At 40.0% G+C, this 26,079-nt stretch overlaps 1 protein-coding gene and 1 long non-coding RNA gene across 19 annotated transcripts in view; one reads left to right on the top strand and one right to left on the bottom strand.

Moving 5' to 3' along the window:
• Window positions 1-2,485: 2,485 nt before the first annotated feature.
• On the bottom strand, window positions 2,486-8,966 carry LOC309842447. Its single transcript, XR_014299650.1, has 2 exons — window positions 8,572-8,966; window positions 2,486-2,702 (listed from the first exon to the last, which is right to left on the bottom strand). It is a non-coding gene; the product is annotated as an uncharacterized lncRNA (long non-coding RNA).
• The window catches only part of ZZZ3 (zinc finger ZZ-type containing 3), a 119,964-nt gene continuing 102,415 nt past the window's right edge, over window positions 8,531-26,079 (top strand). For 6 of the 18 annotated variants that reach the window (XM_082686603.1, XM_082686613.1, XM_082686599.1 and 3 more), the window contains exon 1: window positions 8,562-8,703. Coding sequence is in view for 1 of the 18 variants with exons in the window: in XM_082686607.1 (XP_082542733.1) it covers window positions 9,228-9,376 (149 nt within the window). In the remaining 17 variants the exon portion in view is untranslated. Of the gene's footprint in view, window positions 8,704-9,212; window positions 9,377-26,079 lie in introns of those variants that run through there. The other 12 variants (XM_082686606.1, XM_082686600.1, XM_082686602.1 and 9 more) reach the window with 7 other exon arrangements.

Here is a 26,079-nt window from a genome sequence, read left to right as displayed (position 1 = left end):
CTGTTTCTTAGTAGCTACTGTACCAGAAACTTCCCTCTTTAAACTTGTGTGGTGCTGCATTTTATCCGTTTTTTTTCTCTGCTCATCTCCCTGAGAACTCATTCACTCCCTTGTTTTCAGTTAATCACTTTTTTTAATTTTTAAAGATTTTATTTATTTATTTGACAGACAGAGATCACAAGTAGGCAGAGAAGAAGGGAAGCAGGCTCCCTGCTCCGCAGAGAGCCCGATGTGGGGCTTGATCCGAGGATCCTGGGATCATGACCTGAGCTGAAGGCAGAAGCTTTGACCCACTGAGTCACCCAGGTGCCCCATCAGTTTATTTTTTTAATTAAGTAATCTTTAGACAGTATGGGGCTCGAACTCACAACCCTGAGATCAGGAGTTGCACGTTCCATTGACTGAGCCAGCTAGGCACCTCTCAACAACTTCTTCTTTTTTACAGATTTTATTTACTTGAGAGAAGGAGAATCCGAGAAAGAGCACAAGCAGGGGGAGTGCACAGGGAGGGGAGAAGCTGGCAGGGAGCCTGATGCCAGGCTCAATCCCAGGACCCTGTGATCATGACCAGAGATGAAGGCAGACATTTAACCAATGAGCCACCCAGGCACCCCTGTATTGGCTACTTTTGCTGTCCTAATGCTATGTAACAACCACAAAAACTTAGTGGTATACAAAAACATTTAGTTATTTTACAAGTCTGCAGAGTTCAGCTAATCAGACCTTGACTGATCTCAGCTGGGCTCACTCATGTATTTGCTGTCAGTTGGGAGTTAGCTAGGCAGGTCTTGTGACCTGGCTGAGCTTACTCATTTGTGTTGGGCTATTTATTGTGTTCTTCGCTGGGCTAACTCAGGCCTGTTTTCTTGGTCATGGCAGAAGAGCAAGTTGTTTCAAGTCTCTGTAGGTGTCCTATCTATCAATATCTCATTGGCCAAACCAAGTTAAATGGTGAAACCCAGAAATCAGGGAGGTGGGAATAAACTCTACTTTAATGAGAGGGTTTGCAAAGTCACATGGCAAAAGGTGTGGATACAAAGAGATATGAACAATTAAAGCTCTTTTAAAAATATTTTATTTATTTGACACAGTGAGATCACAAGTAGGCAGAAAGGCAGGTGGGGTGCAGGGGGAAGCAGGCTTCCTGCTGAGCAGAGAGCCCATTTCGGGGCTTGATCCAGGACCCTGGGATCATGACCTGAGCCAAAGGCAGAGGCTTAACCCACTGAGCCACCCAGGTGCCCCACAATTAAAGCTCTTAATGCAATCAAGGTATAATTAAGTTGCTCATATTTGAATACTGACTGCCACTTACTAGCTATATGTATAACCTTGACAAGTTCCCTGACCTTGGTTTCCCTATGTGCAAAGTGCAAAGTGAGTTTATCTGCTTTCTTAGGTTGTTGTGAAAGGAAATGCTTTAAAGGTTACAAAGTACATAGTAAATGTATCTCTGTCCTCAGTTTTGGGGGCAGATAATATGACCTGATAGATAACATAGTACTACAGTGCTTTTTACATGAAACCCATGGCAGAAAGTCCAGGATCCCAGTCCATCCCCAAACATGGCTTTAATTGCTAAGTAGATAATGACTTCAGTAACTCGTGCTTGCAGTTTATACATTTGGCAAAATTATGAAGGCATAATTAGGATAGCAACTATTCAGGTGTTGATTTATCAGATAAGCCCTTTGGGTTTAAGGTTAGTTTGCTCTCTCAGCCATGTGAACTTCTGCCACAGGACCTGTGGACACAGAAGGGTGAGACTGTTCATGAATATAACAGCAGGTGTAGTTCTCTAACAGCAGTCCTGATGCTGCTGAGGTTGAAGGCTATGTTTTATAGTATAACAAAACCCTCAAAACTTCGGCTCGGGTCATGGTCTCAGGGTCCTGGGATCGAGTCCCGCATTGGGCTCTCTGCTCAGCCGGGAGTCGGCTTCCTCCTCTCTCTCTCTCTCTCTGCCTGCCTCTCTGCCTACTTGTGATCTCTGTCAAATAAATAAATAAAATCTTTAAAAAAAAAACTTGCTTAAAGTATGGATTTATTATTTTTCATGATTCTGTGTGTTGTCTGGAGACACTCATGAGGCTGCATCAGGCTAGCAGATATGCTATGTGGGAAGGTTCAAAAAGGCTCCTAACGTAACTGGGGCCTTGGTGCTGACTGTTGGCTGAGGCACAACATTCACCTCCATCAAGGCCTCTCTACAGGACCTCTGCATGTGGTTTTTCTCTAGGCTAGCCTGATCTTCCTTAATTACTGGATGGCAGTGGATTCCAAAAGGGCGAAAGAAAATGCTGCATGCTTCTAAAAGGTTAGGACTAGAACTGACGTAGTGTCATTTCTGCTATCTTCTGTTGGGAGGGATCTATGTGAGAGCTTGAATACCAAAAAGGTATTCATTGGGAGACACCGGTATAACCATCTAACACATTTGATCAGCCTGGTAAAGTAAGGGAAAGCAGGAGGGGGACACGCAATATTTGGTTGTTCCACTTTTAATGATACAAGGAGTGATTTGGGTTCAGATGGCGAGAACTCACTTCTTCCATTGTAAAGTTACCGATCAACTTTTCCACTAATAAACAGTTCTATCTGCTGACGAGTACTGCCTGAACCAGTGTTTTCATCACAGGTTGCAAAATGGTGAATTTCTCATTCTAGGATTCCTTTGGAGGGACTTTTTCAAAATCTTCACCCTGTAAATGAAGTGTAGAAACAAAGTGGTTCAGGATCTGTGATGGAATAAATGTTGAGACCAGTACTAACTCAGGGCTCCTGGAGTCAGTTGAGATGCCAGAAATTGGTATCTTTGGATGGTATCATCTATGGAGGATAAATGGAGGCTCATTTGAAGAATGTTATAGTTCATTCATCATCCTTTTAAATAATTTCAAATATTTCCTTGTGTTAAATTAGACTGTAAGATTTTCTTACTGCGTTATGCTATTTATCTCTTCCAAGCTTAAAAAATTGCCTTCAGCCTAGGTGGAAAGATGTAATAAAGAGCCCCACAAAATTAGTTGTTGGATTTACGATAAAGATGCTGTTGAAGATACAGTTTACTATATGACCTAGTCTTGTTTTGAGAAACTGTGGGATAAATTTATCTTTGGTCATAGTATTTGGATTCGTACTCCTCTGAACAACTGGTTATTATCCTATGGATACTGAGACTATTGTAACTGATCTTGTTTTTCCTTATTACAACATCTTCCAGAATTAATTTTTTTTATAAGATTATTTATTTATTTATTTGTCAGAGAGAGAGAGCGAGCGAGAGCAAGCACAGGCAGACAGAGTGGAAGGCAGAGTCAGAGGGAGAAGCAGGCTCCCCGCGGAGCAAGAAGCCCATTGTGGGACTCGATCCCAGGACGCTGGGATCATGACCTGAGCCGAAGGCAGCTGCTTAACCAACTGAGCCACCCAGGCGTCCCAACATCTGCCAGAATTAAAGCAAGTGTTTAGACCCTAGAATATGTACTTTTGTGCATTATTCTCCTGTTTTCTTGTTGCTCAAATTTTCCCATTTTAATTATTTTAAATTTAATTTTGCCTATTAATTTTTTGGTAAGACACATGTTTTTAGAAATAGGCAAGGTATCATTTTTTTTTTCATCAAAGCACCCTAGGCAAGGTATAATTTTTAAAAATATGCCAAATATCTTGGTCTTTTGGGTGGTGTACAACATCTTCTCCACTGGACAATAAGCACCAAAAGGATTTGTCTTGTTCACTCCTACTGCTTACCACAGTGTGTGGCACGAAACAGGCAGCTGGTAAATTTCTCTAATAACTTAAAATGTTGATGACTCTCTTTCAAATTACCTCCTCCTCCCTGGTTTTGGGGTTATGATTGTGTCCAGTTTTTCTTTCTTTGACACACAGAGATCACAAGTAGGCAGAGAGGCAAGCAGAGAGGAGGAAGCAGGCTCCCCACTGAGTAGAGAGCCCGATGTGGGGCTCGATCCCAGGATCCTGGGATCATGACCTGAGCTGAAGGCAGAAGCTTCAACTCACTGAGCCACCCAGGTGCCCCTGTATCCAGTTTTTTCTTTAATGGTTCTGGTCCTTGCCTCCACATGTTTGATTTATTCTAGGTTTTGTTCTACATTTTTAATTCTTCTCACTTTTTCATACTTTCCCTGGATAACCTAATCTAAACCCAGGTTCCAGTTACTGTTTTTATGCTGAAGACTCACAAATCTGTACTTTTAGTTCTGACCTATGGCTTGCATCCCAGACACATATGTATTTAATGATTCCTGGGCAGCTTCATTTGCATGTAGGAGCTACTTCAAATTCGCCATACCCTAATGACACAGCATTTCCTTCCCTAAACCTTTTCCTACTGTAGTATTTCCTGTGGTCCTCGGTGACACCTCCATCTCTCCAGTCACATAACTCAGGAATCCTAGACTCTTTTAACATACCAACACATTCAATAAGCTACCAAAATCTTGGAGATTTAGCCCCCAAATATAAGGACATTCATCAAACCAGTCATTTAGAATAGCATGAAAGTAGAACAGCCTGGATACTCCCAAAGAAAAAAAAGGCTAAATAAATTACATAACCATTTCTTGGGGTTTCTGAACAATATGACATGGAAAATATGATCTAATGAAAGCAATTAGAATACATTGTTTCATATCATATTTTATATATATCCATAGAAAAAATAGCTTATTTCTGGTGGTGCTAGTCGTATTAGTAGTAAACAAGTAAGTAATTGTAAATTCCATCCTCACAGGGACCTTTGCCTCAAACCTTCTCTGTGTAACGTTTTCCCCACCCTCTGACTAACTCCTAAATGCACATTCATACTTTAGATCACATTCAGCCTAAATGTTACTTCGTCAGCAAGTCCTCCCTTTTTCTTCTTTCTAAAGACCTTAAAACATGTACTTTGGAGTATTATGGACATAGTCTCATAGTGACCTATACTTTTTATTCATGGTGTTTATCAGTTTGAACTTACGAACTGTATTTCTGTGATTATTTCTTGAATGTCAACCTCCCTCCCTAGACTATAGGATTTGTGAGAGTAGGGTCTAAGCTTGCTTTGTTTAGTACTATATCTCCAGCCCTTGTATAGTTCCTAGCATCTTTATTATAAGAAACAGTGAAAGAAAGAATGAACTACATCAATGGTTTTCTTTTCTTTTTTTATTTATTTGACGGAGAGAAACACAGTGAGAGAGGGAACATAAGCAGGGGGAGTGGGGAGGGAGAAGCAGGCTTCCCATTGAGCAGAGGGCCTGTGGGGCTAGATACCAGGCATGGGGTTGATCCCAGGACCCTGGGATCATGACCTGAGCCAAAGGCAGAGGCTTTAACCCACTGAGCCACCCAGGGGCCCCATCTTCCCACTATCTTCTTTACCATCAATGAACTGGTCTTTCCCCTTTACCTCTTTAGTGCTTGTTTCAAAGACCCTAGAACCCAGCCATGTGGGGCTACTTCCCCTCTCACATTCTTGTACGCTCTCATTCATGCAGTTCCCTCGGCTGACAACAGTATTTTTTCTCGGCTTTGCAAATCCATGCTATAGCTTGAATGCCAAACCCTGTAAAAAACCTTTCCCAAACTTCCTCTTATTCCCACAATATTTATATCTCTGCACAATATTTATATCTCTGAAATTCAAATTTGGGTAAATTATATGACCTCTCTAAGCCCATTTTCTCATCAGAAAATGTGAAGAGAGACACAGATTGGGTTTTCCAGGAACCAGATACTTACACGATCAGTATACAGATTGATTAGGAAAGGCTCATAGGATCATTTGTGAGGTTAGGGAAGAAGTGAGCAGATGAAGAAGTCAAGCTGCGATGCAGTCTTAATGGGATGCATCAACTGATGCAAATTGTTCTACTGATAGGATGATCCACCAGAACTGTCCCATGTTGAGGTGGAAGGGCTAGTCCTTCCAACAAGGAATATTTTTTTTTTTTTAAGATTTTATTTATTTATTTGACAGAGAGAGATCACAAGTAGATGGAGAGGCAGGTAGAGAGAGGGGGTGGGGAGCAGGCTCCCTGCTGAGCAGAGAGCCCGATGTGGGACTCAATCCCAGGACCCTGAGATCATGACCTGAGCTGAAGGCAGCGGCTTAACCCACTGAGCCACCCAGGCGCCCCAAACAAGGAATATTTTTATTAAAGATCTTATTATTTATTTGACAGAGAGAAAGAAAGAGAGAGGGAGAGAGAGTGTGCACGCACACATACACAAGCAGGGGAAGGCAGAGGCAGAGGGAAAGGGAGAAGCAAACTTCCCCCTGAGCAGAGAGCCAGGTGTGGGGATCCATCCCAGGACCGTGGGATCATGGCCTGAGACAAAGGCAGGTGCTCAACCAACTAAGCCACCCAGGCGCCCCCCTTCCAACAATCCTGAGATACTATTAATGGCCCTACACTGATCAGTCATTTTGGATGTAGCCTCCTTGGGAAAAGGTATGACACTGAAAAACACCAGAAGGTGCTGACAGCTCATGGCTGTCTGTGGAACACTCTTGGCTGCTGGTGGTGAGTCCTTCATTTCTGAAGGGTATCTGAGAAGTAATTTGTGGTGCCCAACATTATTAGTATCTATCTTAGGACTGTTGGAAGATTAAAACAGGGTAAGTTATAAAAAGTACATAGCATATTGCCTGCCACATATGACTCAAGAAGAGATGTTTGTTATGGTTATTATATGGTTATTATACATAGAACTTGGCTCTGTAAGTATACAGAGCAAGGTAGGGAAACCTTATTTACTTTTGTGACTCTAGTCCTAGAATAGGGCCTGGAACCAATTAGGTTCAGTAAAAGCTTGTTAATGCATTACTATAAAAATATACCTGACAGGGTCACCTGGGTGGTTCAGTGGGTTAAGCCTCTGTCTTTGGCTCAGGTCATGATCTCAGGGTCCCGCATTCAGCTCTCTGCTCAGCAGGAAGCCTGCTCCCCCCCCCTTGTGATCTCGCTCTGTCAAATAAATAAATAAAATCTTAAAAAAAATACCTGTTATCTTCTGTCTGGAAGCAAATGTTATTTTGAGTTGAACTCTCAACTAAAACACATAAAAAAAGTCAATTCAACCGTTTAACAACTTAACCAGGAAAAAAAAAAAAAAAAGGAGGTGCCTTATCCACTTGCCTGAAAAACAAAGTTTCAAAGAAAAAGAAAACAAAAACAGTGAAATAGTACTTGGCAAATGCAGGAGAGCTCCAGTTAAAATGGCTTCTGGGTTTTGTATTTTTGAAATATAGTTTTCTAATTTTATTTATTTTTTTTTTTTAAAGATTTTATTTATTTATTTGTAAGAGAGAGAGTGAGAGCGAGCACAGGCAGACAGAGTGGAAGGCAGAGTCAGAGGGAGAAGCAGGCTCCCTGCGGAGCAAGGAGCCCCATGTGGGACTCGATCCCAGGACGCTGGGATCATGACCTGAGCCGAAGGCAGCTGCTTAACCAACTGAGCCACCCAGGCGTCCCTAGTTTTCTAATTTTAGATAGGGAAGGAGATTTAGCTCAGCTTTTCCACAGCTCATAAATGATGAGGCTATCAATAAAACTATGAACCCAAAGGAAGTTTATTGGGCTTTAATTTTCCGGCATGCCCAATGTAGTTTGTTGACATATATATTTTTAAAGTTTATTTATTTATAAAGTAATCTCTATAATACTGAAGGTGGGGCTCAAACTCACAACCCCAAGATCAGGAGTCGCCTTGCTCTTCCGACTGAGCCAGCCACAAGCCCCTTATGACAATGTTGACAGCATTTATTAAACACTGCTCAGTGCCTGACAAAGGCAGTAATGAGCAAAAAGTTACAAAGTCCCAGCCTTTATGGATCTCACGTTCTTGGTGGCAGGAGACTGACAAAGACTGGAAGTGTTAACTGTTAAGTAGATAGATATAGATCTTCTCCAAATATATATATAAAGAGAGCAGTGGTGCAAGCATGCTCATTTGAATACAGTGGTCTGGAAACCTCAGATGTTGACCTTGGAGAAGGGAGCGGAAGTACGCATTGAACACCAACGAGTTAAGAGATCTGAAGAGTTGTAGTCAAAGGCAACAGCAAGCTGAAAGTCTTGAACTGGACAGAGCCTGCGCGTTGGAAGGAACAGCCACAAAGCCCAAGAGGTGAGCTAAGGGGTCGTGTGGCTGGAGATGAAGTAAGCAGGAGCACAGAGTTGAGACCACACCGCTAAGGGAGCTAGCGTGTACACATTTTTCAAGAGGCCACAAAAGGCAGGATGGCGCTGTCTTCCAAACAGCGGGGCCACAGCGACGCCTTTCCTCTACAAAAGCAATGAAGGGCCAAGTAAAGACTATTATTGCAGGGGATGAACCGGGTCCTGCCCTCAGAAGACCAGCCATCGTGCAGAGCGAGGGCCCGCCGCGGACCTCGGCGGATCCCAGGCCAACGGCTCTGCACAGGCCGCGGTTACCAGCAGGCGGTGTAGTGAGCGCGCCTGCAGCCGCCGCCGCCCGCCCGTCCCAGCGAGAGAGGAGGGGACCGGAAGGAGCCGCTGGTGCTGCGGGAAGTGGCAGGAGCGGGAGGCGGGGACCCACCTGGAAGCGCCGCGGCGCCGCTGTCGAGCTTCCTGCGGCGGCCACCCCAGCAAGTGCCGTGGCGGGGGTAGAGAGCGGCCACGGCGGCGGCGCCTCCCCGAGTGGCCCGCGGCGCCCTGCGCCGCGCGAAAGGTGAGAACTCGCTCGAGGCACGTGGTGGGGGCCAGACACGGGGCAGGGAGAATGGAGGAGGAAGGAGCCCGGGGCACCATCGGCTTTGGGACCCGGATTTAGAGCCGAATGCCGGGAGGGGGTGGGTTGGAGGCGGCGGCGGCGTCGGCAGCGACGGCGAAGCCCCCACGTGGGGTGTGGGTGCGCGCGCACGTGTGCGCGGGCGATAGGGGGGCGGGGAGGGCTCTAGGGTGGACGACCAGCGCGCGCTCGCTTAGTAGCGGCCCACGTGACGGGCACGCCGAGAATGTGCCTCCACGTGACAGGCTGGGAGGCTGGTTGAGGCAGAGGGATGTTGTGCTGTGTGGTAGAACCATAGTCACTGAGGTTTTAGGGTTTTCTACCGCTTTTCTTCTCTAGTAGGGGGGGATAGATGAGAAATAAAAGGCGGAAAAGACTTTCTGCTATTTCCCTGTTCTACACGTTCTCCAATCCGTTAATGAAGCACTTTTCAAGTTCCGAAATGCCGATTTCCCTGTACCGCCATGTTGGTTCTAGAGGAAACTCGCGAGATGCTAGTGGGTTTGTATCGCGAGATCTCTCGATTCTCGCGGGACCTTGTTGGCAGAGCAGTTGTCCTGGATGGCGAAGCGTTGGGTTCCGGGGGCCTGGGACCCGCAACTCTTTCTACAAGGCAAGTTGTTAGGGAGGGGCCGGGGGCGAGTGCCTCTTGGTGCCGGGAGACGTGCTAGGTTAGCTTCCTTTAGTCTTGAAGGGACTACATTGCCCCATTGAGGCGACACGGTCCTCCTCCCCACCCCCCTGCGGGCGCTCCGCCACCTGCAGAAGCGTCTGCAACGCTCAGCCCCCGCTCCTTTTCCCCTCAGCGCAGTGGTAGTTCCAACCCCGTCCCACTCCCTTGGAAGTCCAGAGCCGTTCTCGCGCAGTCGTGACGATTCCATTGGATACCGTTGGTCTTACTTTCAAACGTTCATGTCAGTTTTTCCCCTTGTTGCCATTTTCTAAAGAATTCCAGACCTGTTAACCATTGTGTCGCTTGTTTCTGCTGCTGTACCTTTCTCCACTGACCATTCTCAGACGCTTAAAACTAAGCGCCTTCTATTTTTTTTTTTTTTTTCCCCTCTCTGGGCTTCATTTACTCCCACTTACTTGGTCATTGATAACTTCCTCCTGACGCTGACTCACTTTGTATTTACAGTAACTTTTTGGCAGTATTGGAAGGAGCCCTTTCTATCTCTGACAATACCTGTTGTCAGAATAAAATCGTTCTTGTAATCTTTGTGCGTGCCTATTAACTCATAATTGTCGATGATTCTGATTACTGTGTTACGAGGTTGCCGTCTTTGATGTTCAAGGATGGTGGTTTTGGGTAGTAGTGAAATGTTTTAAGTCAAAATTTTAGTTAAAACTAAACTTCTCTTAATAAACGTTGGTATCAGAGTTTGTTTTTTCTTTAAATGAGTTTGACACGAAATTAATTTTTCTTCAACTTCCTATGTCTTATCGGAAATCAATTTGCAGTGTATCTTTCGTATTCTTGAGCAGTCTTTGGATTTATTTAGTATTCGCAGTGGGAAGTTAATTACAAAGCTAATCAGATAACTAGGTAATCCACTCATTTTTTTTTTTTAAACTAGGAAAGTGTTATTTGCCTTTACATTTAATATAGAGAAGTATATAGAGGATGCTCTCTGTTACACTCCGCCAAGTTGCCTTAATCAGTCTTAAATCGCTCTAACCAATCTTAGCAGTAGCTGTGTTTTCTTCCTTTTTTTTTTTTTAGGGAAGAGGAGGAAGTGGAGTAGTGTTTTAAGATACACTATCACAACATTAGCAATCAGAAAAAAATTTTTCTACTCAACTAAATTTTTATTTAGTGATGTATGCCTGTTGACAAATATATGCACATTTGCTTTTTTAAAAAGAAAATTCTTTGTACAGACTTTTTGGTTGTAACGGTTTTGTGAAAGTATCTTGAGGGATAGCATTGTTTTCGTCCTAGAGATTGTTTTATCCTAGCTTTGCACCAAAATAAAATCCATACAAAATAGGATTTAAAGAAAAAGGGATGTTATCAGTTGAACTTTATATTTTTATGGTTAATATTTGTGTTACATGTTTATATTCATGCTTATATTTTGTGACACATTTTCTAAATTATAACCCACGTGTGTGTAGAGGAGTTTTCCAGAAGTTCTAAAAGTTAATCAGCTCAGTTAAATAGTTCTGACTGTGAAATTTAGTGAGCTTAACAGGAGAGTGGTAGGTATATCACCAGTTAATACAAACAAATGTACAATTTGGAAGTTGCTAAGCAGCATTTTGTGAGGTTTCGTTTTGTTTGTATTTTTTCCCCAAACCAGGGTTTATTAGTCACATGCACGTGACTTCAGTCTTCTTGGGCAATGTGGTTTTCTCTTATAATAGTTCATTCAAGTAGGAAAGTTGGAGAGTGAAAGAGTGTTGAGAGGTGTGATGTGGGAAGGAGGAAAAGCAGACAGTGGAATATGTAGTTCGATATTGAGATGGAATTGGAGAAGTTGCACAGAAAAGAGAGGATGTTGGAAGGTTGACAGAGCCATGGTCTAAGACTAGGCAGGTTTATTATGGTTGAAGGGCAATTTGAGTTGGCCAAAATTTGGAATCTGTAATTTCAGGCAATTTTTTCATCTTAGAAAGTTTCTTAAATGGTTTTCAGTTATCTCAGAAATTATCACTTGCTGTAAAAAGTCAGCAACTGAATTTGATATTTAATTGAAACTTTGTGAATTCTTAGTTAGGTAAAGCTCTTGTTAAGTAACATTTGTTGAGTGCATTTTGTTATTTTTAGAAGTAGAAAATTGTGAAAATAACAGTGGACTCAAGGTCACAGTTCTGTAATGGCCTTTGTAAAGGTATCTACAAAGTTTTGCTTGGTAATTTGGCCTCAGAGTTCCCGTGTGCATCTGATCCTTGGGATAATGCATGTTTCTTACAACTTTGTTTTATAAACTGTTCTTGGAAGTGGATTTTGGGGATTACCAGTCTTTTAGAGACTACTACTTATCTGAGGTACTGGGTAGAAATACACTGAGAATATCTAAGGAGGAAGAGGCATGTATCTTACGTGATTTGAGTTTGCTTGAGTGAAACTTAAGTAAGCAAGAAATTTTATTTTCCCATTTCTCAATTATTAACTGTCATGAAAGTGATCTGTGAGAGCTGATAAGCTTCAGTGATATGAGGAAATTAATGGCAGTGATAATACAGTATTGATCTGTCCTCACTTGGGTTTTTTTCTGGGGGTCTGAAACAATGCTCATTTCCATAGACCTATAAGTTTGTAAACTATACGGTGTGATAGCTGTGTTACATATTCATTACATCAAGAATATAAATTTTTTTCTCACCTCTTGAACCAGAGTCCCAAGAGAGATTACAAGAAATTACTTGACCAGAAATGTCAGTGAAAACATGATGCAGGTGGTTTTTAAAAAAATCTTAATTTCATATGAAAAGTCAGTCTAGATTTAACTGCAAGGAATATTTGCTGGAAGACTTTGATATTTGCAGGAGTATTTAATATAGATGTGGCATACATTGTAATACAAATTTCTGAGGCTAATACTCTGATAACCACTATAATTAGACTTTAAAAATACTGATCAGTGAGTTATTTCCTGAAGTCCTAAGTGTTGACTTCTAACACAGTGGAAGTATAGATTTTTGCTATTTGTTTGAACTTGTCCTTCTCACCTCTTTTTTTTTTTTTTTTTTTTTTTTTCTTTTCAGCTGTTCTTTCTCATTTAGGTAGATAATTTTTGTCTTGTCAGAGACAAGTTCGTTCAGTAACTTTTCCTGAGGAGACTATCAAACTATTCAGTTATTATTATTAGGAGCTCCATTGTAAGTTATAAAATCTTTTTTTTTTTTTTAAGATTTTATTTATTTGACAGAGAGAGAGAGATCACATGCAGGCAGAAAGAGGGGGGGAAGCAGGCTCCCTGCTGAGCAGAGAGCCTGATTCAGGCCTTGATCCTAGGACGCTGAGATTGTGACCTGAGCAAAGGGCAGAAGCTTAACCCACCGAGCCACCCAGGAGCCCCTCCATTGTAAGTTATATTCAGTAATTGAAACCAACATTTTTTGAGTGTTGGTGATCTTAGCCATTTCAAACAGCAGGATTCCTGAGCCTTCAAAATTACTAATCAAGGGGCGCCTGGGTGGCTCAGTGGGTTAAGCCTCTGCCTTTGGCTCAGGTCATGATCTCAGGGTCCTGGGATCAAGCCCTGCATCGGGCTCTCTGCTCAGCGGAGGGCCTGCTTCCTCCTCTCTCTCTGCTTGCCTCTTTGCCTACTTGTGATCTCTCTCTCTGTCAAATAAATAAATAAAATATAAAAAAAAATAACTAATCAAATACCATAAGCCTGTGGTCTTTCTTCAGAAACTCCTAAGTGGAGTAAAGAAGTTTTACAGCACCAACAGGGTTAGTTATCTGATATTTTTAGCCCACAGATAAAAATCCATAGGATTGGCCATTGGAGTTAGGCACACTGACAGCTGAAATGTCATTTTATTTCAAGGGAAAAGGAAGAAAAGCTATTAAAAAAATAGAACTATAGAAGAGAAGTGTTTTAAGGCCATTGCATAGAAACATACAGTCCTATTACCATCAACTTCTGAGGGAATCACAATGTTACAGAGCAGTATGTAGTACATGGTGTTTCACGTGATGACCTTAATCATAAATAAACTTTATTCTGTGTGTTGTGTTTGAGGAAGTAAGGAATTGGTATATTTTTAAAGGATTGTTATGAGTAAATGTTTTCAAAGCTTTGTTAATGCTTTCAGTTTTCTGATAATTGACCTACAGAACTCCTCTGATGATATCAAATAAAAATGATGCTGTTGTGTATGGCATTTCCTTTGCTTTATTTTATTGCTTTTATCGATTTCTTAAATTCCTTGTTTATTATTTCAAGGGATTACTGCCAGATAAGGCTCTGTTACATTTACTGTTTGATATCAGTGATGAACAGTTGTCTAAAGACTAGCACCTTTATTAATAAAGGAGTTTTCAAAGCAAATAATTAGAATTAGTCAATGCCAAGTTCGTATAATTCAGTTCTGTAGTTTTGAACCTTGGTACTGAGTCTCCATCATCAGCACGGACGAGTGTCCTGAGGTGAGAAATGTTTCATTGTGTAGTAGATTTTCTTTGTTGCCTTACTTGCCTTTTTTTAATATGTTAATTTAAACCATTTTCTCTTTTCATTGTTAGAGTAATGGTAGATAGTATTTAAGTATAAACTGTGTTGTCTGTGTGTTTTAGTGACTTTAATGGCTGACTTGAGAATTTTAAATCTGAGGAATTAATACAGCCATATTAACATTTTGGTATACTTCTTCCATGATTTTAAAAATACATCTTTTATATACTTGCAAATAAAATATTCAGTACCATGTTCTACTTTATAACCTAATGTTAGGTAACATTTTTCCATTCTCACAAGGAGTCTTCATAACCATAATTAGAAAATGGTTGTATAATGTCCTATGTGTAGATGTATTATTACCCTGTTCTGATTTTTTGCATATATGAATAGCAGTGTGAAGAACATATATATATAATTTTCTGTATATGGTATTATCTTCTTGAATGTTGCCAACACCAGAAGTGATTTTTAGGTGTACTTTTAAAGGGTTTTGAAACCTATCTGTCACGTTAATTTACCCAAAGGATCAATTTATGTTCATGTTGAAGTGGCTGTTGTTCTGTATATCGTTATTAAGTATTATAAAACTTCATGGGGTATAAGTCATACCACTTTTTTCTTAGATTACTACTGAGGTGAAATATTTTGATTGATAGATGTATTTCGTTTGCGAATTTAGGTAAACAATTTTGAAATTAATGTAATCAAGTCTTTTGACCTAATCTTGTTCTACTTTTGAACTTCTGAAATTCCTCCTCTGAAAGTGTAATAAATAAACAATACTGATTTAATACTGTCTCTCTTAGTTTTTCTAAATTATATTTAAATAAATTTAACTGTTTGCCTAATCTGGTATTGGTGTGAAGTGAGAATATAAATGTTTTCCTCCAAATTGGTAATTGTCTTAACTCTGTTAAATAATCCTATATTTTCTCATTGTTTTGTGTTTCACTTTTACATTAAAAATTTTTTTTACCTGGGGCACCTGGGTGGCTCAGTGGGTTGAGCCGCTGCCTTCGGCTCAGGTCATGATCTCAGGGTCCTGGGATCGAGTCCCGCATCGGGCTCTCTGCTCAGCAGGGAGCCTGCTTCCCTATCTCTCTCTCTCTCTCTCTGGCTGCCTCTCCGTCTACTTGTGATTTCTCTCTGTCAAATCAATAAATAAAATCTTTAAAAAAAAAAAAAAATTTTTTTTTACCTTATTTTTACCCAAACCTTAAAAAATGTTAGTATTTTTTAGGTGATTTTTAAGGCACATCTACTGTCTATTGACCTAGTATCTTTTTATTGTGATATTTGTTTTCATATTGATTTTTAAGAGCACTTTACAAATTGAGGATAATAAAGCTCATTCTCTACAAAACAGTGTTTAATAATTCTTTTTCTTGGTCAGCCAAAATCAAAATTCTTTTCCCATACCACAGAATTTAGTAGGATTAAGTGAAGTAATTTCTTTCTCTTTCTCCCCCCCCCCTTTTTTTTTTTAAAAGATTGAGTTTTTAAGCAATCTCCACATCCAGTTTGGGGCTCGAACTCACAACCCCGAGATCAAGAGTCATATGTTCTGTTGACCAAGCCAGCTAGGTGCCCCTCTCCTTCTTGAATGGACAAAATAAGAAACTACTTAAGAGTATAGTATTAGAGGGCACCTGGGTGGCTCAGTGGGTTAAGCCTCTGTCTTTGGCTCAGGTCATGATCCCAGCGTCCTTAGTTTGAGTCCCACATGGGGCTCTCCGCTTGGTGGGGAGCCTGCTTCCTCTTCTCTCTCTCTGCCTGCCTCTCTGCCTACTTGTGATCTCTCTCTGTTGAATAAATAAACAAAATCTTAAAAAAAAAAGTACAGATTAGAGAAATATTGTATATAAACACAGCTATAAAGAAAAACTATTGGTAGATTTTTGTAGAATTAGAAATAGACTGCTAAGATCAACAGTTTTAGGATTCCTTTATTAAATAGTGATACGTAGTTTGACATCATATGCTTCTACTTAATGAAAAAGTGCTAATTGGCAGTCCTAGGACTCTAGTTACAGAATCTCAAAACCTTTCTTATTCAACTGTTAAGAACGAGTAGTGTGGCACATGTACTGACATTTAATAATGAATAAGAAATTCCAGGTGAGCATTAGACCATCCATGTCAGTGAGAGCACTTTCAATATTGAAAATTTATTGTTTATGAAGGGTTTTTTCTTTATTAAACAATTATTCAAGATCGTAAAATAATTTTTGAAAAAAGAGAAATATTTTTACTTATTTACATTTTAAAACTATGGAGGCTCCAAAGCTATTACTTTATTAAATAATGACTAACATTTTCTGTTGTTTACAGTTTGGTATGATTACATTACTGCTAGAAAGAAAAACCAGATTAACTTTGTGAGTGTGAAATCACAATAAATATTTGAAAATAAATATTTGAAAAAAATCTGTGTCCTGTGCTTGGGTATCCAATAAAGAGAATTGCAGGTGAAGAACTTGATGGGGTGGAATTTCTTTCTTCCTTGCATTGGGTTGAGATTTAAAGGGATTGGAACATAATTTATACCTTTTAATACTACCAGAATTCTGCTTACTTTGTAAGGGATAGGTTGATTTTGCAAAATGGCACTGAAGTGGTCCAGGAAATAACAACTGCTAATTGTATTCTGGCAGTTATTTATACCTTTTTTAATAGATTTTTTCTTTTCTTTTTTTTTTTTTAAACTTGGTTAGAAGCTTAAGGAATATATCCTATAGTTCTTATATACTTCTCCATTAGAAAGCAGATTTACTGTGTTTCATAAAGAAGGTGAAATAATGCTTTTTTTTAGCTTGACACTTACAGTGGGAGGTGCCAAGATTTTTTTATCCTGAGAAAGGTGTGTGTGTTTGTGAGGTTATCTGCTGATAGTCCTTAAGGAACTTTGTAATATTTCTGTATCTTAACTGTACTCACACCAAATCTATAATTCTTTTTTGTTTTGTTTTTTTTTAAGATTTTTATTTATTTATTTGACAGAGAGAGATCACAGGTAGGAAGAGAGGCAGGCAGAGAGAGAGGAGGAAGCAGGCTCCCTGCTGAGCAGAGAGCCCGATGTGGGACTCGATCCCAGGACCCTGAGATCATGACCTGAGCCGAAGGCAGCGGTTTAACCCACTGAGCCACCCAGGCGCCCCAAATCTGTAATTCTTAATCTGAACTGTCTCCACTAAATAGAAATTTTTAATGTTTGTTTTTGCATAATGTTTCATTTTCTGAGGGAGAAATGTTCTTTATTTGCTCCCTGCTTTTAAAAAAATATAAATTTGAATACAGTGTAATACAGAAAGTTCTCATAAGTTTACAGTTCAGTAAATTTTCATAGTGTAAACATACCTTGGTAATCATTACTAAGAAGTAGAACATTATCAAAATCTCAAACTGTCTTGTGTTGTATTGTCATGAACACTACCCCCTATCCCATGGGAAACCCATTATTTTGAAGTCTAGTACCATAGAATAATTTTGTCTATTTTTGAACTTTAACTTTGTTTATCAGCATTATTGCATTTTTATGCTGCTTTAGAAGTCCTAGAATTCAGTGTAGTTTATACCAGGAGATCTCAACACTTTGACTTAGGCGTCTGTTTTTCTTCTAGCATTCATGATTTCAAGAACTCATAGAAGAGGACATCAAAGAGAAGCTTTACTTTCAGATTGTGTGGTAGATTCTTTCTGTGTTTTAGTATACTTGGGGCAAACAGGCTACTTTTAATTTCTGTCGTTGATTGGCCTACAACAGTACTCAGCCTTTTTCCCCCCTCAACTTAATCATTTTGTTTTGTACACTTTGGTACAGCATTCCTGACCAGCTAATGGCTTTTTGGACTTTCATCCTATGATTTGGCAGCTTTCTTTTCATTCTTTGCATTCCTTTCAAGCAGTGATTCCTATTCTGATTTTTATGACAGACACCCTATGGTATCCTCTGTTATTTTTTTTTTTTTTTAAAGATTTTATTTATTTGACAGACAGAGATCACAAGTAGGCAGAGAGGCATGTAGAGAGAGAGGAGGGGAAGCAGGCTCCCCGCTGAACAGAGAGCCCGACGCGGGGCTCGATCCCAGGACCCTGGGATCATGACCTTGGCTGAAGGCAGAGGCTTAACCCACTGAGCCACCCAGGTGCCCCGGTATCCTCTGTTATTTTAAAGAATATGTTGAGCGTCCCTCCCCCCAAGAAAAAAGTCTTAGTTTGTTTAGGCCATTTTACTTTTAAGGTATTTATTTTATGTTATGAAAAGTATAACATTGTGGTGTACACATTATAAAATCAAGTTATAGGCTATGAAAAATTGAGAATCAGCTAAAAGCTTTACCTAGTTTATATCCCCTTTCAGGCTGGCTTGAAATATAAGTACAACTTTGGTACAGAAATTCTCCCTTTTTTTTTTTTTCTACTCCAGTTTCACTTAAAAACATTTTTTTAAAAGATTTTATTTATTTGACAGAGCATGCACAGAGAGAATGTGCATGCGCTTAGGCAGGGGGAGCAGCAGGCAGAGGGAGAGGGAGAAGCAGGCTCCCCAGTGAGCAAGGTGCCTGATGCTGGGCGCAATGCTGGGCTCAGTCCCAGGTCCCTGGGATCATGACCTGAGCGGAAGGCAGATGCTTAACCCACTGAACCACTCAGGCACTCCTATTTGCTGAGCTTTTATAGAAATTAAATGTTACACAAAGTTTTAGCCTAATTTCTAAAGTTTTCTTTTTGCCCTGAGATTTTAAATGTCTGACTTTAGGGCAGCATTGTGATATAGGAGAACATTTGAAGGAGAGGGTAACTGACTTTTATAACTGTTACAGAGTTACCACTAAATTTGAATAAATGCTGTCTTGGGGAATGAGTCAGGACATTTTCAGTTGATGTAAGCCACAAATATAGGTAGATACTTTTCTTCCTGTCATTAGCAAAATGTCACCAAGGAATTCTGATTCGTTTGTAGCTATAACACAGTGTCTCCGACTACAGCAAGCAAATCTGTGAGGCTTGTTGGTTTATTTTTTTAATAATGGATGGCTGGGCCCTACCCCTCAAGTTTCAGATATAGCAGGTTAGGAGACCACACTTTGAGAATCAGTACTGTGGTATAGTCAGGGCACCTACCTCTAAGCAATAAACATGGACCCCAAAAGTGTTTCTATAATGTACATCCTAGCTTAGAACCTTTGAGTGGTAGTACTCCAATGGGAACAGCCGGATAATATCACTTGGGAACTTGTTACAAGTGCATTTTCTCCCAAACTCTGGGGTAGAACCCAGAAATCTGATTTAAACTAGTCTTTCAGATGTGTGGTAAATTTTAAGAACCTTTCTGTGTCCTTCCTGGGTACTGGAACTTGTAGAAAGGCAAATTTTGGGCCCCACCCAGATATTCCAAATAACAAAGCCTCATTTTAATGAGATTCCCGGGCATTTACAAGGTATGTTGAAGATTGCAGTAGGGTTGCTTTAGATGATTATTACAAAAGAAAGGATGTCTGGCTGGTTTGTTTGGTGGAGCATGTGACTCTTGATCTTTGGGTCATGGGTTCGAGCCCCACGTTGGGAGTATAGTTTACTTAAAAAAAAAAAAAAAAGTTGTAAAAGAAATACATAGGGCCGCCTGGGTGGCTCAGTTGGTTATGTATCCGACTCTTGATCTCAGCTTAGGTCTTGATTTCAGGGTCCTGGGTTGTGAATTCAAGCCCCACATTGGGCTCCATGTGGAGCCCACTCAAAAAAAATACATATGGAGCATCTGGCTGAGTCGGTTGTAAATCTCAGGGTCATGAGTTCAAGGCCCACTTTGGGCATAGGGTTTACTTAAAAAAAAAATATATATATATATATATAGAGAGAGAGAGAGAGAGAGAGAGAGATTATCTTAGAGAGATAATATGTATATACAGAGTTAAGAGTTACTGAATATTTTCTGTTTGCTAGGTACATGTAAATACTATATTCACTATTTAGTCTTCTCAACAACCTGGTAAGGATGGTTACTATTAACCTCAATCCACAATGAGAAGTTTGAAGCAAAGAGGTTATAAATCTTATTGACTGGGTGCTTGAATTGAATAGAGGGATATGAACCTCAGCATTCAAATTCTGCTTTTGGAGTGAGGTGTTATAGGACCGTTTATGTGGAATTATATTTTCCTTCCATGTTCTAGCACCACAGTATATGTTGTATTCTAATGAATTTTTTATATCACATTTTACAGGGATATTTGAGTTTTCTTCTAGGTCTTGTGTTCAAGGACTGTTTTTGCTAAAATACTGTGTTTCAGACACAAAAACAGAACTGGATGTAGATGTGACTTGAATACTTTAAAATACAAATCTCTTACGTTTATTCATCAATGTGTTATTTATCCAAATTGTTCCCTTGTACGTTTTGTTCTTACATGTAATTTCAATAAGGCAGCTCTTACTCAGTGTTTCAGATGAAATTTTGCACAGTGATGTGTCCTATCATATTTATTAAAGCGGACCACAATGTAGTTCAGTACCTAGAAGCCCCATTGTGGTAAAATTAAACTTTCGGGTTCAATTTCAAGTAAGACATGATTTGCAGATTTAAGTGCTGGTGTTAATTTCAAGGTAGTATAAGAATGGAACATTTAGGTCACCTTATCAGTTGCAGGGCTTTTTGGAGGGAGGATTTCTTAGTCATACTCTTTTAAATGTATAATTCATTGACTTTTTAGTAAATTTACGGTGGTTTGCAGTGAACTCCATAGTCTAGTTTTAGACCATTTTCATCAATCCAAAAGATCTCTTTGCCTAGTTTAAGTCATTCTCACCTTCAGCCTATTATAGATTAAAAAAAAAAAAAATCAGCTGGTATATTTTAGCAGCCCTTCATTATGTATCAAAATACTACAGCATAGTAGTAAAGACCTACTTATAAACTTTTTTTTTTTTACTTTTAAGAACCCCAAAAAAATATTATATTAAGTCAGTAGTTATACCTGAATAGATTAATTCTCCCTTAAGACACCTTTCCCAGATAAAATGGCTTGTGTACTTGTTTTCTTTTCCTGTAATACTTTTCTCCTATGTTTGCATGGCTTGCTCTCTTTTCATATTCATATGTCACCTGGTGTGGAGAGCTTTTTTTCTAAAGAGGGAGCCAAGAGAGGTATCGTGTACATACACTGGAGTGGGTGGTGCTTACTGACTCTACCTTCATTGTGCCATCTAAATAGCACCCCCTTCCTACACTTTCCCTGGTTTTGCTTTTGTTCACGGTTATTATCATAACTGATTTTGTCTCATTAAAATGTAAGATCCATGAAGATTGAAATTATGTTCACTGATTCAGTTCTTAAGAGTCTGGAATGATGCCTTGTTCATGGTGGATTGGATGCTTAGTGACTGTTGAATGAATGAATTTATACTATAAAATACTTGGAACAATGTTGGACAGTAGGAAAATGCTCTTTGAAAAAAAATGCTCTTTGAATTTTATGTTAGTACCACTGCTGCTTCATTATATTTACACATTTCATATACTGGATTTTATGTTTAGCACGTCATATGTCTTATAGAGTGATATAAAATTTCAATAAGCAGGACTTTCTCAATAACTTAAAACTCTTCTTTTTATTTATTTATATTTTAAAAGATTTTTATTTATTTATTTGACAGATCACAAGTAGACAGAGAGGCAGGCAGAGAGAGGAGGAAGCAGGCTCCCTGCTGAGCAGAGAGCCTGATGCAGGGGCTCAATCCCAGGACCCTGAGATCATGAGCCAAGCCAAAGGCAGAGGCTTTAACCCACTGAGCCACCTAGGCACCCTCTTAAAACTCTTCACAAAGTTAATAAATAAAACTTGTAAATGTAGTGAGTCACAAGTCTCTTAAACATTCCATTATTGCTTATTAACCAAACCAAATACACTCACACCTTTAAATTTGAAGTCAGTTACCATTTATTTACTGAAAAAAATTTTTTTTTTTTAAAGATTTTATTTATTTGTCAGAGCGAGCGAGAGCGAGCACAGGCAGACAGAGTGGAAGGCAGAGTCAGACGGAGAAGCAGGCTCCCGGCTGAGCAAGGAGCCCGATGTGGGACTCGATCCCAGGATGCTGGGATCATGACCTGAGCCGAAGGCAGCTGCTTAACCAACTGAGCCACCCAGGCGTCCCGATTTACTGAAAATTTTTAAAGATTTTTTATTCTAGAGAGAGGGAGAGCAAGAGAGTGTGTGAGTTGGGGGAGGGGCAGAGGAAGAGGAAGGGAGAATCTCAAGCAGACTCCACTTTGAAGTGTGGATCTGGATGTACCAGGCTCAGTCTCACAACCCCGAGATCATAACCTGAGCCAAATGTCAAAAGACTCAGAGACTACTGACTGAGCCACCCAGGTGCCCTAGTCAATTACTATTTCACATTTAGAATCATAAGGCTGTCAGATTTTATAGGGTTAAAATTCTCTTAAGCATTACAAGATTGTAAAAAAAAAAATACATAGGATGGTTTTTAGACCTCACATAGACATTAATGTTGTGAGTTTGACGTACTTAATTTCAGTATTTAGTTCTAGTTCATCTTGGAGGGTGGATAGTCACTTAAGGAAACAGTTTGAGGGGCGCCTGGGTGGCTCAGTGGGTTAAAGCCTCTGCCTTCAGCTCAGGTCATGATCCCAGAGTTCTGGGATCGAGCCCCGCTCAGCGGGGAGCCTGCTTCCTCCTCTCTCTCTGCCTGCCTCTCTGCCTAGTTGTGATTTCTCTCTGTCTAATAAATAAAAAAATAAAAAAGAATAATTAAAAAAAAAAAGGAAACAGTTTGATTATCTCGAGCAAGTTGAAATGGCTATATCACAGTTTATGACTATAGTTAGTTACCATCTCTTGATAGGCTGCTTATCAATCCTGCTTTGGCTTACAGAGCTGCCTTTGTCCAGGTGTTTTTTCTTAAGCACAGAGGGGCACATTGAACCTTTAACACTCATTCCTGTGATAATATGAAACTCCAAGATAGAGAGTGCCCTTTTGATTTCTTCTGAATTCAGGTTTAAGGCCTTTTGTAATTTTTTTGGTGACTACTTCTTAACTCCAAGTTGCCTGATGAACAAGTTCTGTAAACCCCACCCAAGTTGCCTTAGCACTTGGTTAGATTCCAAGAACTTTTTCTACCTATCTGGCTATTACTGCATAGGTTTTAGATAATCTGACACAAAGGAACTGAGAAGTGTTGATAGCTTTTGTTAATTTGTGGTGACTTTAAGTATGCCATAAGACTAGAAACAGACGTAAAATCTTATTTTTAAAAAAGAAAATAGTCGTGGGGTGCCTGGGTGGCTCAGTCCATTGAACGACCAACTCTTCGTTTTAGCTCAGGCCCTGATCTCAGGGAGATGAGATTGAGCCCCGAGTTGGGCTCTGTGCTTAGCTGGACTCCTTGCTCAGCACAGAGTCTGCTTGAGACTCTTTTTCTTTACCTCTTTCTGCTGTGCATGAGTGCTTACTCCCTGTCTCTCAAAATAAATACATCTTGAAAAAGAAAACACTAAGGGCGCCTGGGTGGCTCAGTGGGTTAAAGCCTCTGCCTTCTGCTCAGGTCATGATCCCAGGATTCTGGGATCAAGCCCCACATCGGGCTCTCTGCTCAGCGGGGAGCCTGCTTCCTGCTCTCTCTCTGCCTGCCTTTCTGCCTACTTGTGATCTCTGCCTATCAAATAAAAAGAAAACACTTTCTTGGAAATCAGTTTCCATCCTTAGAGGTTTTGGAAGTCACTTTCCATCCTTAGATGTGAGGTAGAAAGATGTAGGCTAGCTTATCAGGATTAAGAACATTATGTTAAGAGTTATAAAAAAAACTTTTCTCAAAAAATGTTAAAAAGGGGAGTGCCTAGCTGGTTCTGTTGGTGGAGTGTGTGACTCTTGATCTCGGGGTTGTAAATTCAAGCCCCATTTTGGGTGTGGAGATTACTGAAAATCCCCAAAACCTTTAAAAAAGTGTTCAAAAGGGATCTGTGTTAAACTTAAAGAGATATATCTAAAAATATATTCTTATTCTTTTAAATAATTTTTTGTTTTTACTTTTTGTTCTTATTCTTTTTAATATTTTTTTGCTTTGGATAAATATGCAGTTGTGTTTATAAAATTTCGGAACAGCTCATTGGCAAGGATAGATACAACTAAAGCAACTTTGAAAATTGTTCTGGAAACCACAGGCAGGAACTTATAGTGTGAGTTGTTTAAAAGTGAAGAATTAGGGCGCCTGGGTGGCTCAGTGGGTTAAGCCGCTGCCTTTGGCTCAGGTCATGATCTCAGGGTCCTGGGATCGAGTCCCGCATCGGGCTCTCTGCTCGGCAGGGAGCCTGCTTCCTCCTCTCTCTCTCTATGCCTGCCTCTCTGCCTACTTGTGATCTCTCTCTGTCAAATAAATAAATAAAATCTTAAAAAAAAAAAAAGTGAAGAATTAAAAGTATGGAATTCAGATAAAAAAAGTTGTATGAGCAGAATTCTGTGTCCAATTTTCAAACCAATTTTAAAGTATTATACTAAGAGAATAAAAAATGAATTGCACTGCTCCTTTAAGGAGCCTATAATCAAGTAGGGAATATAGACATACCAAATTACACATTATAAATTATGTACTAGAAGAATTAAGCCTTGTGGGAGCAAAAGAGAAGGCATTTATTTATTTTTTTAAAGATTTTATTTATTTATTTGACAGACCGAGATCACAAGTAGGCAGAGAGGCAGGCAGAAAGAGAGAGGGGAGAAGCAGGCTCCCTGCTGAGCAGAGAGAGCCAGACGTGGGGCTCCATCCTAGGACCCTGAGATCATGACCTGAGCCAAAGGCAGAGGCTTTAACCCACTGAGCCACCCAGGTGCCCAAGAGAAGGCATTTAATTCTGATGGATCTTTGAATTGGGCTTTGAGGAAGAAGAGTTTTTTATCGAAGATGGGGGAAAATCATTGTCTTTTTTATTTTTGGGGGGGGGGACTGAAAAAATCAGAATCAGGGCTGGATTTATTAAAACAGGTATTTTGTGAGCGGGTAAAGAATAGGTTATAATCACAGACAGTTAGACTGTTACAGTTGTTCAAATAGGGTGATGATGGGGGCAGTAATAGTAGAACAGAAAAAGAAACAGTTCAAGACATTTTAGAAGAATAATTAGTTTGGGAATGCCTCGGTGCCCTATTTGGTTAAACGCCTGCCTTTAGCTCAGGTCATGATCGGAGTCCTGGGATTGAGTCCCACATTGGGCTTCTTGCTAGGCGGAGAGCCTGCTTCTCCCTCTGCCTGCTGCTCCCCCTGTTTGTGTGTTTGCTCTCTCTCTCTCTGACAATTAAGTAAATAAAATCTTTAAAAAAAGAAAAAGAAAAAAATAGTTTGTGTATTGGTGGGAAAAGGAAAGAGTTAAGATATCTGAAAGTTTTGTTTTTTAAAGATTTTATTTTTATTTATTTGACAGACAGTGAGACAAAGTGAGAGAGGGAACACAAGCTGGGGGAGTGGGGTCAAAGTGGGGTCCGGGCCCAGGACCCTGAGATCATGAAGGCAGATGCTCTATGACTGAGCCACCCAGGTGCCACATCTGAAATGAAAATTTTTTTGCAAGATTTTATTTATAGAGAGAGAATGAGTGGGGAGAGGGACCGAGGAGAAGGGAGAAGCAGGCACTCCTCTAAGTAGGGAGCCCAACGTGAGGCTCTATCCTAGGACCCTGGGATCATGACCTAAGTTGAAGGCAGGCACTTAATCAACTAACCCACCCAGGTGCCCTGAAAGTTTTTAGCTTGAATGGTTAGATACTTTTCATTGAGATTGTTGAGATAGGGAGAAGATAATATTTTTGGAGTAGGAAGAAGATGACTGGAGATTTGTACTTGTTGAATAAAAGGTACTTTTGAAACCTCTAGATTGAGAGCACAGGGTATGGTAGATTGAAGTTTGGAATGGAGGTTGGGCTAGAGATATAAAACTTTATAGGTTAAAATAATCTGAGTTATAATAATGATTTTACCTGTGGGGAAAGGATAAGAAATGGACATGTACATTTTGGGAGGTACAGAGAGGAGTCATAGTGCCTGAGAAAATGAAGGGGAGGAGACTTGGAAAATTTTTCTCGGAGATAGGAAAACTAGAAGGAAATGAAGGTCAGAGCCAGAAGTTCCAAAGTAAATATGGAACTGATGACTTGGTTAAGAGCTTGCAA

The sequence above is a fragment of the Mustela nivalis genome, assembly GCF_964662115.1.
Source record: "Mustela nivalis genome assembly, chromosome: 10".
NCBI classification, from domain to species: Eukaryota; Metazoa; Chordata; class Mammalia; order Carnivora; family Mustelidae; genus Mustela; species Mustela nivalis.
Note: the sequence above shows the minus strand (reverse complement) of the source record. Positions and strands in the feature narration are given on the sequence as shown.